Source organism: Haliotis asinina, chromosome 13, assembly GCF_037392515.1.
Source record: "Haliotis asinina isolate JCU_RB_2024 chromosome 13, JCU_Hal_asi_v2, whole genome shotgun sequence".
Taxonomy (NCBI): domain Eukaryota; kingdom Metazoa; phylum Mollusca; class Gastropoda; order Lepetellida; family Haliotidae; genus Haliotis; species Haliotis asinina.
Genome location: NC_090292.1, coordinates 19032747 through 19050725, shown reverse-complemented (window position 1 = coordinate 19050725; position 17979 = coordinate 19032747). Strand labels below are relative to the sequence as shown.

Below are 17979 nucleotides of genomic sequence, written 5' to 3'. Positions count from 1 at the left end.
CCTGTTTCTGTCAGCGGAAAGAAACAAACTGTTTTTTTTATTGTTTAAGGCCTCTCTCAGGAGCGTTCGAGCAGTTCGACGGCGGTCTGTAAATAATTGAGTTTGGACCAGACGTTCCAGTGATCGGGTCACCAGAACAGACTGTTCAGCTATGGTATTATTTTGGATGTGCTTTTGATTTCGGCTGAACAGGAAAACCGGTTGTGGTGTTCAGGCTATAGCGTGACTAGGCTGCCCGGCCCAAATAGAAACAAACAATCTTTAAACTTATATTTTCTCTAATATCTGATATCCTTTCGTTGACATATCCAGAAAGTAATAAACACAAAATGCAACAGTTCACAACATATTTCTTCTGATTGATCTGGTCGGTAGGGTAGCCTGGTGGTTAAAGTGGTGACTCGTTACGCCTAATACTCGGGTTCGATTTCCTGCATGAACACAATGTGTGAAGCCCATCCTTCGTGTTCCCCGCCGTGATATATTGGTAAGAAGCGGCTCAAAACTAAACTTACTGACTCACTCTGATCCGTAGTTAGTTGTTACATATGACAAAATAACAGAGACACAACCCGAGAAGATCCGGGTTGTAGCTGGTATTGCATGTTGTAAGATACGACTAACGGGATCGGGTAGTCACACTGACTGACTTGGTTGACCCACGTCATTGCTTCCCAATGGCGCACATCGATGTTCATACTCTTGATCACTGGACTCGATTATTTACAGACCGGCGTCATGCAGCTGGATTATTGGTTTTAGCGGCGTAAAAAAAACCCAGCCAACCAACTAACGATAACATGCTATAGTGACACGTGACCCTGTCCGTTTAGGAACTCTCACATGCACGTGACTATGTTGCTGACCCCATTCGCGCGGACCGATGCTCATGGTGTCCGGTGCTGGGATGTATTTTTAACCCAATCATTTGCGAGCTGGCATACCTGAGATCAGTTTAAGACATGAATACAATGTACAGAAACAATGTAGATCGGGAAACTACGTGATGCATTCTATTTATATCTGACCTAGCTATGTATAATGTAGGTCAACTGATGTGTAAACAAAGGGGAATCCCCTTTGTCAAACCACTTCCTGGTCTGCGGGTTGCTAAATATAACACAATCTGATACATCCTCAGCTACATCTTTGGTGGTCAAAACACATTTCACAGCTGTGACGTTATACCACTCAGTACTCTGACTTGGATGTGTTTGTGTTGAAGGTTAAGGACGGTCAAGACACGACACCTTTTGACATCAGAACGTAATAACAGCTCTACGAGATGGTAAGTACCAGTTTGACTGGGATACATTCCTGTTCTTGGACTAAGTATATTTTCTTCTTATTCATTTAGATACGATAACTGAAAATGTAAATTCAGGGGTTAGAATCATTTTTCGCACCGATTCTTTATTTTATTATTAAAGCAAAGGCAATGTTGTGCGCATATTTGTTTGGAAACAAACAAGTTACAGACTATGAATTACAATGTAAAACATACGGAATGTAAAGTGAGTGAGTGAGTTTAGTGTTACGCCGCGTTTAGCAATATTCCAGCTATATGGCGGCAGTCTGTAAATAATCGAATCTCGACCAGACAACCCGGTGATCAACAACACGAGCATCGATCTGTGCAAGTTGGGAATCGATGATATGTGTCAACCAAGTCATCGAGCCTTACCACCCGAAGCATGGGTTGTTGAAGGCCTATTCTACCCCGGGTAGACCTTCACGGGTCCGGAATTTAAAGCATAAGGAGGACATAGATTAATTTAAAGACTGTTACCAAGTGATCCAGTTTAAAAACAATACCCACAAACACGGTTAAATAACTTACAAGGGTAACGAAAAATAGTTTTACAATTAAAATTTTGTTTTTCATTGTGATATTTTCCAGCCATAACTCTGGTTGAGGACGTGACGGTGATGCAAAGGTTTACATTCTATAAAGTTATCTCCCCTGGTAGTTTGTAGGATTTTAATATCGCTTCTATAAGCCGTGTGTGGTCAGAACACCGCTAAACCTGTGAATATAAGGTTTATCCTTATTTAAAGCGAGTGACTGAGTGAGTGAGTGAGTGAGTTTAGTTTTACGCTGCAATATTCCAGCTATATGGCGGCGATCTGCAAGTAATCGAGTCAATCAGACAATCCAGTGATCAACAGCATGAGTATCAATCTGCGCAAACAATATTTTAAGCGAACCACATAGAGTGCAGAAATCTAGGAGCACTCTTTACGAACATCATACGCAAACACCGATAAAAACGCGTGGGACTTTTCCGATGTACGGGGATGTTTTTTCATGTTGTATATTTGACAACTGTTCTCTGGAAACCAATTAGTTTCAATTACCGATTTCAGGTAAGTCATCAATCTCTTCCCACAGTGGTTACTTGTCATATCTTCCTACGTAACCTCAAGACACGTGATTGGAGGCAATCAGATTTAGTAGTGCAATCAGCGACCTTGTTTCAAAAGTGATCGTTCGCAAGATGTCGGTAATTTCCGGATGCATCGTGAAAACTAGAACCTCTTCCCGTGCGCGATACTCATATGTTTCTTCTAGCTTGCATTTGTCGAGTTGAATCTAGGTCGATGTAACACGTGTTCTAATTGGACAGAAAAAAGGGAGATAAATCTGCTGCCTTTTTGCCACTAGGGGATTTTATGAGAACCGCGAAATATACCCGTATTAGAAGAGAGGTTCGTAGGAAGATATCACAAGTAACCTCTGTGGGAAGAGAATGGCAAGTCATAGGAGATAATAGTACCGAAAGGAAGATAAAATGAGTATCAAATATATTATCGTCCAAACTAATGTACGAAATGTGTGACATTGTACCTTCAAAGCTAAAGAATGTTATTTCAGACTGATCAACCGACATCAGGCCAATATTCAGGTAGGTATTCTGTACCTAGTATAGCGGATGTTGTTAACATATATATTTATCCAACATACACGTGCACCACAAAGTTTTAACTCGTTTTGTATGAGTGAGTGAGTTTAATTTTACACTGCTTCTAGCAATAGTTTGACAACAGGGCGGGTGACACCATAAATGGAGAATCGAACCCGGCCGTTCGGTGCGACGAGCCAACGCTTTAGCCACAAAGCTACCACACCGTCCTGTGGGATCCAGGAGAGCTGAAGTCATTGTAATACAGCTGAGATGAGTTTTAACAGCTGCCAAATTTTGTGTGAGACGGGTAAAGGTCAGGACTAGACTTGTTCACAATGCATGTTTGTCGTCAAGGCAACTAAGGCTGCCGGGTTGCTGCAACTGGCTTGGGTAATGTTTCTCATCGTATCTTATATCAATTGTGTTGTTTCGTGATAATAATGTGATAATATGTGTATTTACATTGTGTTAACTTCCACTCACAAGGAATATGCGATCCGTGAAGATCCGAATTTAGAGGCGACTAACGGGATCGGGTAGTGAAACTCACATGACACATGTCGTCGTATTTCAATTTCGTAGATCACTGGATTGTCTGATCTAGACATACAGGTGGAAAATTGCTAAGTACAGCGTAAAACTAAACTCACTCATTCACCCGCAAGGTGTATGCTCGTTTGAAGCGCTAGCGTTATTACCCTGTCAGTGAATCAGTGTGCGCCATAACCCATGTTGTTGTTAGTCCTATGACCATCTCATCCCACCGGGTACCCATTCACTGCTTGGTAAACTGAGGCAATTTGATAAGGTGAGACCACATGTGCTTCATACACCTGCCTCGTTTGGGCGTTAGACTGAGACTCAGGAGTCAAGGTGCCAAAGACTTTTAAACACTAATAAAATACCCCACGTTCTAAAATACACCTCACAACTGTCAAGTTGAAGGGGAAATTTCCTATTTCTTGATACAATCTACTGTCTCTACTAATATATGTACTAATACTTTTAAGTAACTTCACAACACTTGAAAGGGACGCTCATGAAAGACGCTCATAGTATTCTGACTTTCATCTTTCAGCTGTTATGGAATATTGATAATTTATATTTAAAAGGCACATTTGTCGATGCACTTTTACATGTTCAAGGCGCATATTGTTATCCCGGCTAGCATGTGATGCGCCAGAGGATTACCAGTCATGTGACTTACTGCTGCGGGTACCCAGTCACTGCTGGGTGAAACATGACAAAAAAGAAGTTATTACATCAATGCAGGGCTCAATCAATGAGAAAATGTATTGCAGCTGCAGAGATCCAAGAGGCGTTTGCGCTGTTTGACAAAGATGGTGACGGAAGGATCACATGCGCCGAGTTGGGCGTGGTGATGCGGTCACTAGGACAAAATCCGACAGATACAGAGCTGCAGGATATGGTGAAGGAGATGGACCATGATGGTGAGGGAAGATCACATTATGACTTTGATATTGTTTGCTTGTGGCAATACCAGTACATTGTAATTGAGTTTGAATTTTCTTATAATGTGATATAGAGATTATCTTATAGAGGTGGAGGAAAAGAAGTGACAAGTGTTAGATGAGCCAGCGTCTGTGACAAGCAGGCGGAGCAAGTAATCTTGACAAGTACACTTGGTTGCTACAGGTAGATTAGCTATCAAGCACGTGCAATACATGCTGACCGTTGCGTGAAATCAATACCGCTACTGTTTAACACGTGTCTCGTACAGCGATTTAGTTCAGCAAGACACCACCACGACACGATTCGCACGAGTAACTTTTCAATACTTAGACGGCAACGTGTTTCCTTCTTGTTTCAACTGGAATGTTCTTGAGGGCGTTCCCATATATGCAAACTGGGGTCGTTTGTCAGGTCATGGCTCATTTAATACTTTATTTTCGAGACACTGTAATGATAACTGTTTTATCTTTAGCATTTCCGTCACGTCTTTTATATTAATAGCGGCCATGTTGGTGGTCAAAAGGGAATAGTTCGACAGTGTTGTGTACGAGCGCAGTGAAGAGGTCATGCGATCACACACATTTTTCAATCCAAAGTGAATCTAATCAAATTCGAGTCTTTAACGTAGTCATGGCAATAACACAGGTATTACACTCGCCTCTGTGTCATACCAATTTCAGGAAACTCATGGAAGAAAACTTCCAAGATGATCCTCTATATTTTCAGGCAAAGGGTTCGGGGAGTTTTCGGATTTTGTCAACATTGTCAACCGGAAAAACGCCAACAAAATGTCCGACGTCGAGATGATCGAGATGTTCCGAGTTTTCGATACAGACGGAGACGGGTACATAGGTAGACATGATCTTAAGAACACTATGAAGCATCTAGGTGAAGATCTGACAGACGAGGAAGTAGATGAAATGATCCGGGAAGGTGACTACGATGAAGACGGGAAAATAGATTTTGAAGGTATTTATCTGAGAGGCTTGTAGGCTAGTCAGTCTACATGAAAAAATGATCTAACTTCACTCAAACTAATTGCAACAGAAATATGACATGTCACTTTTAGGGTGCCCTTTATGTCATGCAAATAGTTGGTCGCCTTGAAAATTCGAGGAATGTAATTTCTTGAAGGTCAAAGGACAAATGTCAAGGTATCATGACGTCACAAACTTAGGAACACAAAACAAGGGTGACATCTGAAGCTTTATTTGCGCATGATGCAAAGTTCAAGTGACCGTTATTTTTTTGACAATAGCTAATAAACCTCAGTGTCACTATTTTGAAAATGTACATTTATTAAAGCTATTTTGGGGGCAAATTTGTCTTTTCTAATCAATTCTGTTCATCACAAGACCTCGGACTTTGCCTTGGATCCTTCGAAAGACCTCTGATTCAGAGTTTATCTGTGGAGGCTGATGGACCGTCTCTTACATTATCGTTACAATATATTTCTAAGTTGCGTTCAATGGAATCAGATCTGTATAATATAGTAAGTTTTAACTATTTTAGTCAAAGTCCAGTTATTTTACTATTTTACGAATAAATAGCTTGTTTTAGTCTGTATCTACGGTAGAATTATCCTTGACTAGGTTTAATCACAAAACTAAAAATGTTCCCGAATGTTTTGGTTATCCGTGGTTTTTTGTGGATGAGTAATAGAAGCATAAAGTTCATGATCGATTTTATTTGGTTTTCATACACATAGTTTTGGGTCAAACCGTAGACTGATTAACCTAAAATATCGACTGTTTCAGAATTTAAAGTGTTGATGAAAAATATGTGACACTCTTCCTTCGGAATCAGCTGTTTAGAGTGCAATGTGCGGTCCACCCATTTGCTGATGAGGTTGCTGCTGCCACTGATGACGACGGCGACGATGATGATGATGTTGATGATGATGATGGGTGATACTTTGCTGCACCTTTGTTGTTTGACTTGGCACTCAGCAATATGGAGACTGAATATATTATAACACGTTTTGAGCTTTATTCACCAATGTGATCATCAGACGCTGCCTTAGTAAACAGTTTTGTTTTTGTTTTTTAGCTAGAATTGTATTTTTTCTGCAGTCGTGACGTTTAGGTATAACATTACTTTCGTTAATCTAAAAAAACACCATAAAGGTACATCACACAATCACGGCGATATAGTCCTAACTTTATCAAATGTTTACATGCATACATGTGCCTTTGTGATCTGTCGGACATGATCTGCACAAGCTGTTTTCTATTGTCCACCTGTTCGGTTTTCAAACAACAACTGTTTGTCTGGTGGCATATGTGTATGTATTCATTCCCACAAACACGTTGCTTCAAATATTGCCTATGTTTTACATTTCGGAAGGAACCCATGAAGATCCTTGGTGGAACTGGTCTTCACCAACCCTCATCTCGTCATACTGAGTGAGTGAGTGAGTTTAGTTTTACGTCGCATTCAGCAATATTCCAGCAATATGGTAGCGGTCTGTAAATAATCGAGTCTGGACCAGACAATCCGGTGATCAACAGCATGAGCATCGATCTGCGCAAAATTGGGAACCGGTGACATGTGAAGCCAGCAAACCCGACCACCAGATCCCTTTAGTCGCCCTCTTAGACAAGCATAGTCGCCTTTTATGGCAAGGATGGGTTGCTGAAGGAATATTCTACACCGGACCTTCACTTGTATGCTTGTCATGAGAGGCGACTGATGGGATCGGGTGATCAGACTCGCCGTCTTGGTTCAGATAATGAGCAGGAGAGCGGAACAATGATCTAAGGGATTTCTGGAATCCCCCAATGATATGCGTAGAGTTGCCTTCCTTTGGATATGCATGGCACCTATGATGTTTTGTTTACGATCACCAGACCCGTACTAGCGGGTTTTCACACGTCCTTTCAATCTTTCATCACATGTTTGGGCGATGGGGTAGCCTTGTGGTTAAAGAGTTCGAGTCCCCGGTTCGAGTTCCCAGATGGGTAAATGTGTGAAGCCCATTTCTGGTATCCCCCGCTGTGACAATGCTGGAATATTGCCAAGCGCGGCATAAAAGTAAAGTCCCTCACCCATCAAACATATGTAAACGACGTGCTATGACTGAAGTCATTTTCACAATGGCTACAAACCATACTCTCACCAACCAAACAAGACAATAACAATATTCATTTTTTGTATTTATTCTAAAAGAATCTTCTCTGAATTAAATAACGTTTCTATAGAGGAAACAATATGTACAGTGTTTATGTATAATTTAAGAATATAATTATTTATGTCATGAAAAATGATTTGGCAGGATCACAAAGCACGTATCAGTTCACGGGATATCGGATGCAATGAGTCTACATTATCTGAGTACTGCTTCATAACGAGAGTATAATATAGGCGCCATGCTTATTTCACAGACGAATGACAGAACTTCACACATAAACAAGTTGGCCATTCAGAAATTCTGAGTTTCGTAACACCCGAACGCAATATGCAATCACCAAGTTACGACTTATGGTACATAATCTGTCCCGTGGGAATAAGGGGCGTGATCCCCAGACCCGGCCACAAATGACGCATCGCAACAGTTTGTGACGTCATTAACTTCGGATGACGTCATGTTGCATTTTACGTCGTACAGTCACGTCACATAGTCCACTCCGGCGCAGCGATGGCTAGCATAACAGGCTAAGTTGCATATCACGTGACCGGACTTTTCTCTTGTTAGTAAACAAGCGCGCACATTCATAAGCAGAGGCTAGCATGACGCAATCGATTCGGCGCGGTTTTCACATTGTTTTACACTGTTACGTAAGAATTCTTCTACGAGTGAGGCAGTTAGGTTTATGATAATGCATATTTATATCTCAAACCGGCTGTATCGTTTACTCTCCATAACGCTTCGATGACAGTAAAGAAAGGATCGCTACGTAAATCGAAATAGTGTTATAAGTCTAAGGATAATTTCTCATTGAAACTAAACCATCCTAACAATGATGTTTAATTAGATGTGCAGACTCATTAAAACTATACCCGTTAAGAAACATGTACATTATATTGGACTGTGTAAGATGTGACGAAGCGTCACAACTTTCTGGCTTGTGGCAGAGGAACTATACTGGCTGGGACTCTGCAAAGCAGGGCCCCGTTTCACAAAACTCTCGTAAGCCTAAGGTCTCGTAACTTTTCTCGTAGCATTTGTACCTGGCATACTGTAACATAGGAGGTGCAAAGGCTACGGGAAAAGTTACGAGACCTTAGGCTTACGAGAGTTTTGTGAAACGGGGCCCAGAACTCTGGATAGGAGAGTGGTCATACAGCTTCTATTGACCAATCAGAATTGAAAATCGCTAATATCCGCTGGATGTTATCATTCACCCTCATAGGTAACATTTAGTCTTATATTATTCGCATTTCATTACCGATTTAAATTATGTCGTGATAACCTGATACTTTCAATACAAATCAGCAATGTTTGCTTCCGTCTAAGTAAGGTACACGTGGAGTGACCATATATTTTCACGCTACCCATCGTATCGTCGCCCCGTTTAAGATAATAAACAATTGTGTCTTGAATATATATGAGTCCAAAAATAAAGAAACCTCTGTATACAATAAACGTGTCGAAATGACAGCATTATAAATAACAATAACAACAGCATGTTTCGCCTCACTTGACAAAGATGATTAACACTTCACCATGCAACCGAATGGAGACAAAAAAAAAAAACATCTTGAATTAAATTAAATATCTTTAGTTAGATACCATACATTATCTTACATATAGAGTATTACTGTCAATCAGCACATTCCATTCAGAATATCAGATGTCGATCAGCACATTCCATTCAGAATATCAGATGTCGATCGGCTCATTCCATTTAGAATAGCGTACGCCAGTACAAACATTCCATTCAGATATGGAAACGTCACTCATCCTCTGCCCGTTTTCATGATATAAATTACTCACTACTTTTTCTCTGGAATAACTGATAACATTCATAACTTTCCAGCCAGAACACACGATGTCATTCAACATCTTCCATTCAGGAAAGTTGATGACATTCAACATTTTCCATTCAGGAAAATTGATGACATTCAATATCTATCATTCAGGACAATTGATGACATTCAACATTTTCCATTCAGGAAAGTTGATGACATTCAACATCTTCCATTCAGGACAATTGATGACATTCAACATTTTCCATTCAGGAAAGTTGATGACATTCAACATCTTCCATTCAGGAAACTTGATGACATTCAACATCTTCCATTCAGGAAAGTTGATGACATTCAACATTTTCCATTCATGAAAACTGATGACATTCAACATCTTCCATTCAGGAAAGTTGATGACATTCAACATCTTCCATATTCAGGAAAGTTGATGACATTCAACATCTTCCATATTCAGGAAAGTTGATGACATTCAACATCTTCCATTCAGGAAAGTTGATGACATTCAACATTTTCCATTCAGGAAAACTGATGACATTCAACATCTTCCATTCAGGAAAGTTGATGACATTCAACATTTTCCATTCAGGAAAACTGATGACATTCAACATCTTCCATTCAGGAAAGTTGATGACATTCAACATTTTCCATTCAGGAAAGTTGATGACATTCAACATCTTCCATTCAGGAAAATTGATGACATTCAACATCTTCCATTCAGGAAAGTTGATGACATTCAACATCTTCCATTCAGGAAAGTTGATGACATTCAACATTTTCCATTCAGGAAAACTGATGACATTCAACATCTTCCATTCAGGAAAGTTGATGACATTCAACATTTTCCATTCAGGAAAGTTGATGACATTCAACATCTTCCATTCAGAAAAATTGATGACATTCAACATCTTCCATTCAGGAAAGTTGATGACATTCAACATCTTCCATTCAGGAAAGTTGATGACATTCAACATCTTCCATTCAGGAAAGTTGATGACATTCAACATTTTCCATTCATGAAAACTGATGACATTCAACATCTTCCATTCAGGAAAGTTGATGACATTCAACATCTTCCATTCAGGAAAACTGATGACATTCAACATCTTCCATTCAGGAAAGTTGATGACATTCAACATTTTCCATTCAGGAAAATTGATGACATTCAACATCTTCCATTCAGGAAAGTTGATGACATTCAACATCTTCCATTCAGGAAAGCTGATGACATTCAACATTTTCCATTCATGAAAACTGATGACATTCAACATCTTCCATTCAGGAAAATTGATGACATTCAACATCTTCCATTCAGGAAAGTTGAAACCATTCAGAGTAGCTGAAGACATCCTGCACTTCCCATTCAGAATTTAGATATTATGCAGTACATTCAATGTTAAGTAAAAGAATTAAGCCCGCGCGCGTTTGCCTGCCATTACGGTGAGCCACAATGGATATTTGCAATTTTGAAACTAGTGCATATAAAAAGGATAAATCTAACACAAGACTTAGAAAGGTTACTCAAATTTGCTTCATTGTCCTCGTGAGCAATAAACGCATACAATATAAATGCTTGCCTAATCTGATTCTGGTGACTGGAGAAACTCAAAATGGCGCGGGTATGAACACATGAAGTGGTCCCCCTTAGGAATGAACACAGATATTTGGCAGTATTCAGTTGAAAACAACGAAAATCAACAAACGCAAACTGCAAAACAATACAAAAAACCACTACAAAAGGAAAAGCCGATCAACTAAATCAAATAAATACTCCTAACAAGATAATAACACGACTAAAACACGAATGCAAAATAAAAAAGGATTGTTCTATTGTGAAAAAGAACACAGAAAAGCAAAACAGAAACGAGCAAAATAGAAATTCCGTATAAGGCAGTCATTTGGGAAAATACATGTATACTCTTTGTCGTATGACTGGTGTTCCCCGCCGTGATGTTGCTGGAATATTGCTAGAAGCGGCGTAAACCCAAATTCATTCAATTTGGGGTATAAGCTGTGACGTTAACACAGCGTCATCATTTCTTGATCGAAGCATACAACCAACCATGTCATTCATATAACATTACAACATACCTTTGAGATTTACCGACGTTACGATGACGACATGAGTCGTCCCTCGAGCCGTGCAACCAGTAACTTCAAGATTGAAATATTAATGATCAAAATTTAAAACAGGCATTATTCAGTCATTGTGGTTTTTTAAACAATAACCTTTCTCATCGACCAGTACAATTTAATGAGAGCCACATGTGTCATATAGATTAAAAAGAGGTCATATCCTGACCTTGATTCATAGAAGTCACAAGAGAAGCTGGTCACTGGTCACAGGGGCTGCATCAGTTATCTTACAGACCGATTCAATTTGGAACTGTTTGAAGCACTTAGCCAGTCCCAGAATTTCGGATGACATTGAACCACAAACTGTAGCGCAAGTGGGTTGCACAGCATAGAGAAAATGACCAGTGTTCTTATGCGAGCGAAGCGAGAAAAGGTTGGCAACGCACTTTCCTTGCTTCGGTTTGAAAAATATTTCTCATGTCAAAATAAAACATCGGCACCATCAAAGGTATACATCAATTTCTTCACCGGGTTGTTCTCTCACATTTCCCACCCCATGTTGAACAATTACTCACGTGAACTATATTTTATTCAACATTTTAAGCGCAACTCGTGGTTATCAGACCGTTCTTCGCCTCCATTCCCCCTTCCAGCTTCCGGTTCAACGGAGTGAAGGAACAGGAGGGTATTATTCTAATACTTACAGTTACCTCCCCTGCTTCATTCACCCATTACGCCAGAGGTGATTTTATGTAGAATACATGTTACAAAAATGCTAACATTAGTGACGACAAATAATCTCCAACAGGTTCATGATAAAATTAGGCAGTATGGTATGTCTTTTAATTTCTGCTGGCAGGGCATTTCTGTCAGGGGTAATGAAGGCGAAGAACGCTTAAGTGGCGCTTAAAATGTTGAATAAAATATATTTCACGTGAGTAATTACCAATCATGGGGTAAGACATGTGAAAGCACGGCCAAGTGATGAAATGGGAGTGTACCTTTGATGGTGGCGATATTTTACTTTGACATGAATAATATATTTCGATCCGAAGCGAGCACAGTACGTTGCCAATCTTTGCTCGCTTCGTTCGCATATAAGAAGACTTGTCATATTCTCTGTGGTGCGCAAACCCATTTGCGCTTCAGTTTGCCTGTGACTGAATGCAGCAGACGACAATAAAAACAAAGTTAGAGTTACCTCCCTCACATCCATCTGCATCTGCAAAACATCGGTAATTTCCGTACATCATACGTGAACCATTTATTCGAGCTAAAGAATCACTAAAACGAAGTACCAAATGAATTCCCACAGTTCGGGATTCCCAGCTGGTAACACAGAAAATGTTGCTCGCTTGTAAGCGGCGTACATTGAAAATAATAAAAAGCGTTCAGCCAATCAGAAAACATTTATGGGTGAGGTAAGGTAATAAATATTAACAGCCATCAACAAAGACGTGCAGACATCGGCCATTTTTGACATATATACTGAGAGAAAGAAATATATAAAATCACTTAAATGTGTTCCGTTAAACGTCACATGCAACCAAAACATCAAACATAATTAAAACACAATTATCTCTTATTCATGACACATAATATACATTGCTGCTTGTAAAAAACAGCTAAACGAAATCGCGATTCAAAAGTGCAATATTTTGTACTTGGATTTACTTCCCTCGAAACGAAACCCTCTGGAGACCGAACCCAGTCATAGTAGGTGGGTGTGCACTCAAGTGAAACGACGGCTTCCGATTGGCTGTTTCATCTGTTGATATGCTGAGGGTTCATTGTGTGTACAGAAAGATGATCTCTTTGATGGGCATTTTAGAAGTATAGCCAGTCACAAGAAAGTAAGATTCTTTATGGATAACAACTTCTTTTTGTGTACTTGATGCGTCGTTTCAGTATGGATTCATTTACTGTTGTCAAACAAAATCGTATACACGAAAAGAAGTCGTTATCCATGAAGAATGTATATAGAGATGTTGGGTTTTGTAAATACGTGTTCTCTGAATTTGCGTTCGATCCAATCAAAACTCATTTCAGTAGAGATGGTGAAATACTGCGTGGCTGGAAACTGCCATTCGTCTAAGTACATTGCAGGACTTGAAACTAACACGAGTTTGCACCAGTTTCCGTCAGATCCAATCATCCGAGAAAAATGGATGTATTTTGATTGCAGCCCTCAGACATAAAAACATGTCACGTGTACAAGTATCACACCTGCCTAATTACATAATGTGGGAGACACAGGACTCGGGTGCACGAGTCATAAATCAATTTATTTTGTTTATGGCGTACAGCCTGATAGGTGTTAAGTTCAAAATGCATGTGGTCAATCATTGAAGCTGTGTATTGGATATTGCCTTTAACAGACACGCAGGCAGACATATTGGTGTCAATAAACCAGACAGAGAGCTTTCTCTGTGATAGAACCTTACTTACCACAATCAGCAAGTTTTTTATGTAACGAGTAGATTATTTACTTGTTTGTGTACACAACCAGGATTAGACTACTGCTCACGACCTCATACCGGCCGGGAATGCATGCTGTTTCAAGCTAGGCGGACCTATTCACTGCGCATGCGTTATGGGCGCAGGGCAGCACAGCTGTGGAAACCACTTTTTCCCCCAGGGCTGGGGGAAATTTAGTGAATCGTCTGAACTCCGATTTCGCGGGCTTTTTTCCAGCTCGTTTTTTTTAAATTTATAGGTTCAATTGGCATTTTTGTTGATTTGTTTCAGTAAGTACATATAGAAAGGTATCAGAATCTGCAAAGTTGTGTTTTACGTTGCATGTGACCTTTAATATTTTCCAGGTTTCATCCTCAGCTTTGAACATCGCTGTGGGAGGAGATCTGAGAATAAATAAGGAACACTGCCATGATGCATGTGGTGTTCCCTTATTTGTTTCCCTCAGTATATACACGCACTTTCAGCATTTGTTCGTAACTATGGAGAGCCAACTGAAAACTGTTTGATTATGACTGTCGCGCTCGTCCTTGACCGAGGTCGTGACAGTGTCTGCTGTGTCAAGTCGCAGGCCTGTTACCGGTGGACGGACACATTCTCGAGGTCAGACGTTATGTCTTCAAGGCTCTTACGTAGTCTCGGGGAAGACTGCTGGCTGTAAGCGTCGATGAATGTGAAGGATCTCTTGGACGGTGAACAAGGGGGACTGTCAGAGTTTCTGAAATAACAACAATAAGAACATGGTGATAATGATAATAACAACTGAAATCATGTTTTTATTTGTGGAAAGATTGTTAAGTGATCAAAGATCACCTCTATCGTTTTGGTAGTTGCCAGCGCGTTACAGTTTGTACCGAATGAGTGTGTGTTTAGTTTTACGCCTTATTACTCGCCCGTTGAAGATACTGCAGTGTAATATTTTCACTTCAGTATTACACTAGTGTAATACCGCATGACGTATGACGTCAAAATGGTTCAAAGTTGTGACGTCACAATGCTAATGTTGATGTCGCGATTTTACTAGACCTTGCTTGACTTGAAAGCTGAGAGTCCTCACACTGTAGGCAATTTCGCCGCAGTTTATGTCAATTTATGTTGGCGAGTAATAAACAGAATACGAAACTCGCTTCCGTGAAATACCATTTTCATTAAACTCGTTAAAGATTTAGTATCAAACTCGCTTTCGCTCGTCTGATACCAAATCATTAACTCGTTTAATAAAAATGGTATTACACAGAAGGTCTTTTAGTATCCTCTGTTTATTCAGCAGAATTCAAGCTATGTGGTGGCGGTCTGTAAATAATCGCGCCTGCATCAGACAATCCAGTGATTATCGATCCACGCAGTTGAGATACTGACATGTGTCAACCAAGTCAACGGTCTGTAAATAATCGAGCTTGCACCAGACAATCCAGTGATTATCGACTGACGCAGCTGAGATACTATGACATGTGTCAACCAAGTTAGCGGTCTGTAAATAATCGAGCCTGCATCAGACCTCATGAGCATCGATCTTCACAACTGGGAACCGATGACATGTGTCAATCAAGTCAGCGAGTCTGACCACCCGATCCCGTTAGTCGCTCCTTACTACAAGCACAGGATACTGACGACAAATCATAACACGGATGTTTAAGGGTTTAAGTAAGTGGAACTGTAAAAATATAAAAAAAAGATTATGTTTGGCTGTCATTATAGAGCATAATCCGTAACTTAACAAAGACTGTCTTTCACCAATAATATGGACAGGGAATTATGTTTTTATAACATGTAGTGAGTGAGTGAGTTTAGTTTCACGCCGCACTCAGCAATATTCCAGCTATATTTGGCGGCTGTCTGTAAATAATCGCGTCTGGACCAGACAATCCAGTTATCAACCGTATGAACATCGAACTGCGTAATAAGGGAACCGATGACATGTGTCAACCAGTCATAACATATAATCAAAATTCAAAAGTAGTGACCTGTTTCCAGTTTTCTCTGCCCAGCTAGATTTATTGATATCTGGTTTAAGTTGTTTTGTTCTTTGTTCTACGCACTGACCAGGTATATTCTCGCGGGCCTCAACCAGACAACTCAATCTTTTATCCTTCAGGTAACCCCGACTGCTTGCATGGGTGGGACCTGTGAGTTATCCCAGTGCTTAAAACGTTCGCTTGTCACGCCGAAGAGACGAGTTCGATTCCCGGTGAGTAGCCCGTTTCTGGTGTCCACCGCCGTGATATTGCTAAAAGCGGCGTAAAACTCGACTCACTCACTTGGTTGTGTGTTTTCGGTCACTATGAAAAATGGTTGTATGCAATCTTTTTAACGCCAGGTATCTGTGACTACTTACATGGGTTGAAATATCCTTCGCGGTGAGATATCCCCTGCTGACGACAGTGACAGGTTCCTCTGTCGGGATGGGGTGGGACACCTGCTGGTGAAGGAAAACACCCGGTCCCTCTTAGTGGGCGTACAGGGGGACCTTGTGATGTGGGTGGGACTAGACAGTGGCGATGACGTCATCAGGACCGGGGTGGAGGCACTACGACAGTGATTCACAGGGGTAGGTGGCATTGACGGGATGTTCTCCAGGTCGTCAGCGCTTTTGGTTATCCTCTTTGATGGAGATAGCTGAAGAAGGATGACAGGCATAATTTGGTGTTGTGTTGTCCATGTTTGGATGATTCATTACGTGGTCTGTCCGAAAAATGCTATCCGATGGATAGAATATATACTAGAGGTACACAGCATACAAAACTTCAGTCAATACTACGGGACGATAAAGTATGGTTCACGTAATATGATACGATTAGACATTGGACAGATGGTACGAAACAATAGACACAGTACGATACGAATGACACATTGTGATAAAACACACGCTTTACCATAAAATCGACTCTACAATACAACAGACCCATTGAAATACAGTTGAAATATAACGATAAGATAGGCACACTACACTCTACCATACAACAGATCCACTGAAATACAACAGACATATAACTGTAAGGTAGACACACTACACTCTACGATACAACAGATCCACTGAAATATAATTGACATATAACGATAAAATAGACACACTACACTCTACGATACAACGGCAAAAAAAATCGACGGAATAAACACACTTATATTCAATAATTACTCTACACTACTCCACAACAGAAAATATCGACACTCTACGATACAACAGAAACACCGCGGAAGAATAGACACGATGATACAAAATTCACACCAGCTCTACTATACAAGTCCTGGACTTACCATGGCCGGTGTCCGAGGTGTCCGAGCAGGTGTCTTTCTTTGGCATGTGACGTCACGGAGAGGTTCTTCTGAAGGCAGAGATATGACATGTAAGAAATCAGGACACCAAGGGACGCAGCTCATAACAGAGCCACCTTACATTGTTTATAGTTACTAGACAAATGCATTTTACTGACTGTATATTTCTGGAAGTCTTCATTTGTCAGTTGTTTGGATACCTGTCTACAAATCCCAAACGACACGTGTTCATCCCAGACGGACCTGGTTACAACTGGTCCTCAGCAGTCCATGGTGGTTGCAAGAGGCGACTAACGGGATCGGGTGGCTCGCTATCTTGGTTCACACGTGTCATCCTATCCCAATCGTTCATGCTATTGATCATTGGATTGTCTAGTGCAGACTCGATTATTTACTGACCGCTGTCATATAGCTTGAATATTGTTGAGTGCGGTCCTAAAACAAAACAGACAACAAATTTCAGACGAAAAATAACTACTGTTTACCTAAGCGTCGCCTGCATCTTTCAAAATCGTCCTCTGATATCGACACAGACAGCAAAATATACTTTCCAAACTCCTTCTTTAACCTTTCGGTTACAATACTTTTGTACAGCAGTTGTTTCAGCTCGCCAGTTTTATAATACTCTCGTAAAGTCTCGAGCGAAGCGAGAGTTGAACACTGAATTGCTATAACAACACTTCCTGTGTGAATGTCTGTGACCTTTCTGTGCCGTCCACACAAATCTTTCACAGCTTTGGCTGTTTCCAAGGCGTTCATCAACGTGGCGTTTATTTCTTTAATTTCTCTTTCAAAACGTTCGTGACTTTCTCGACTCGTGTCATCTCTTCTGACTTTGTTGAAGGCTGTT

General features: G+C 40.4%; 3 protein-coding genes across 3 annotated transcripts in view; 1 reads left to right on the top strand and 2 right to left on the bottom strand.

Annotated features, from left to right (window-relative positions):
- Nucleotides 1–1133: 1133 nt before the first annotated feature.
- On the top strand, nucleotides 1134–6427 carry LOC137259869 (uncharacterized). The gene is made up of 5 exons (XM_067797502.1): nucleotides 1134–1288; nucleotides 2876–2906; nucleotides 4208–4357; nucleotides 5106–5348; nucleotides 6137–6427. The coding sequence occupies exons 1-5, from the start codon at nucleotides 1286–1288 to the stop codon at nucleotides 6163–6165; spliced, it is 456 nt and encodes a 151-aa protein (XP_067653603.1). The 5' UTR covers nucleotides 1134–1285; the 3' UTR covers nucleotides 6166–6427.
- Nucleotides 6428–9742: 3315 nt separating this feature from the next.
- Nucleotides 9743–10654, bottom strand: LOC137259387 (uncharacterized). Its single transcript, XM_067797055.1, has one exon. It carries the CDS (start codon nucleotides 10652–10654, stop codon nucleotides 9743–9745), a length of 912 nt encoding a protein of 303 aa, XP_067653156.1.
- Nucleotides 10655–11113: 459 nt separating this feature from the next.
- The window catches only part of LOC137260070 (uncharacterized), a 57174-nt gene continuing 50308 nt past the window's right edge, over nucleotides 11114–17979 (bottom strand). Inside the window, exons 7-10 of the mRNA XM_067797763.1 lie at nucleotides 17615–17979; nucleotides 17112–17179; nucleotides 16192–16472; nucleotides 11114–14574 (exon numbers count right to left, since the gene is read on the bottom strand). The exon at nucleotides 17615–17979 is cut by the window's right edge and continues 139 nt beyond it. Coding sequence (XP_067653864.1) covers nucleotides 14433–14574; nucleotides 16192–16472; nucleotides 17112–17179; nucleotides 17615–17979 — 856 coding nt within the window. The 3' untranslated portion in view covers nucleotides 11114–14432. The remainder of the gene's footprint in view (nucleotides 14575–16191; nucleotides 16473–17111; nucleotides 17180–17614) is intronic.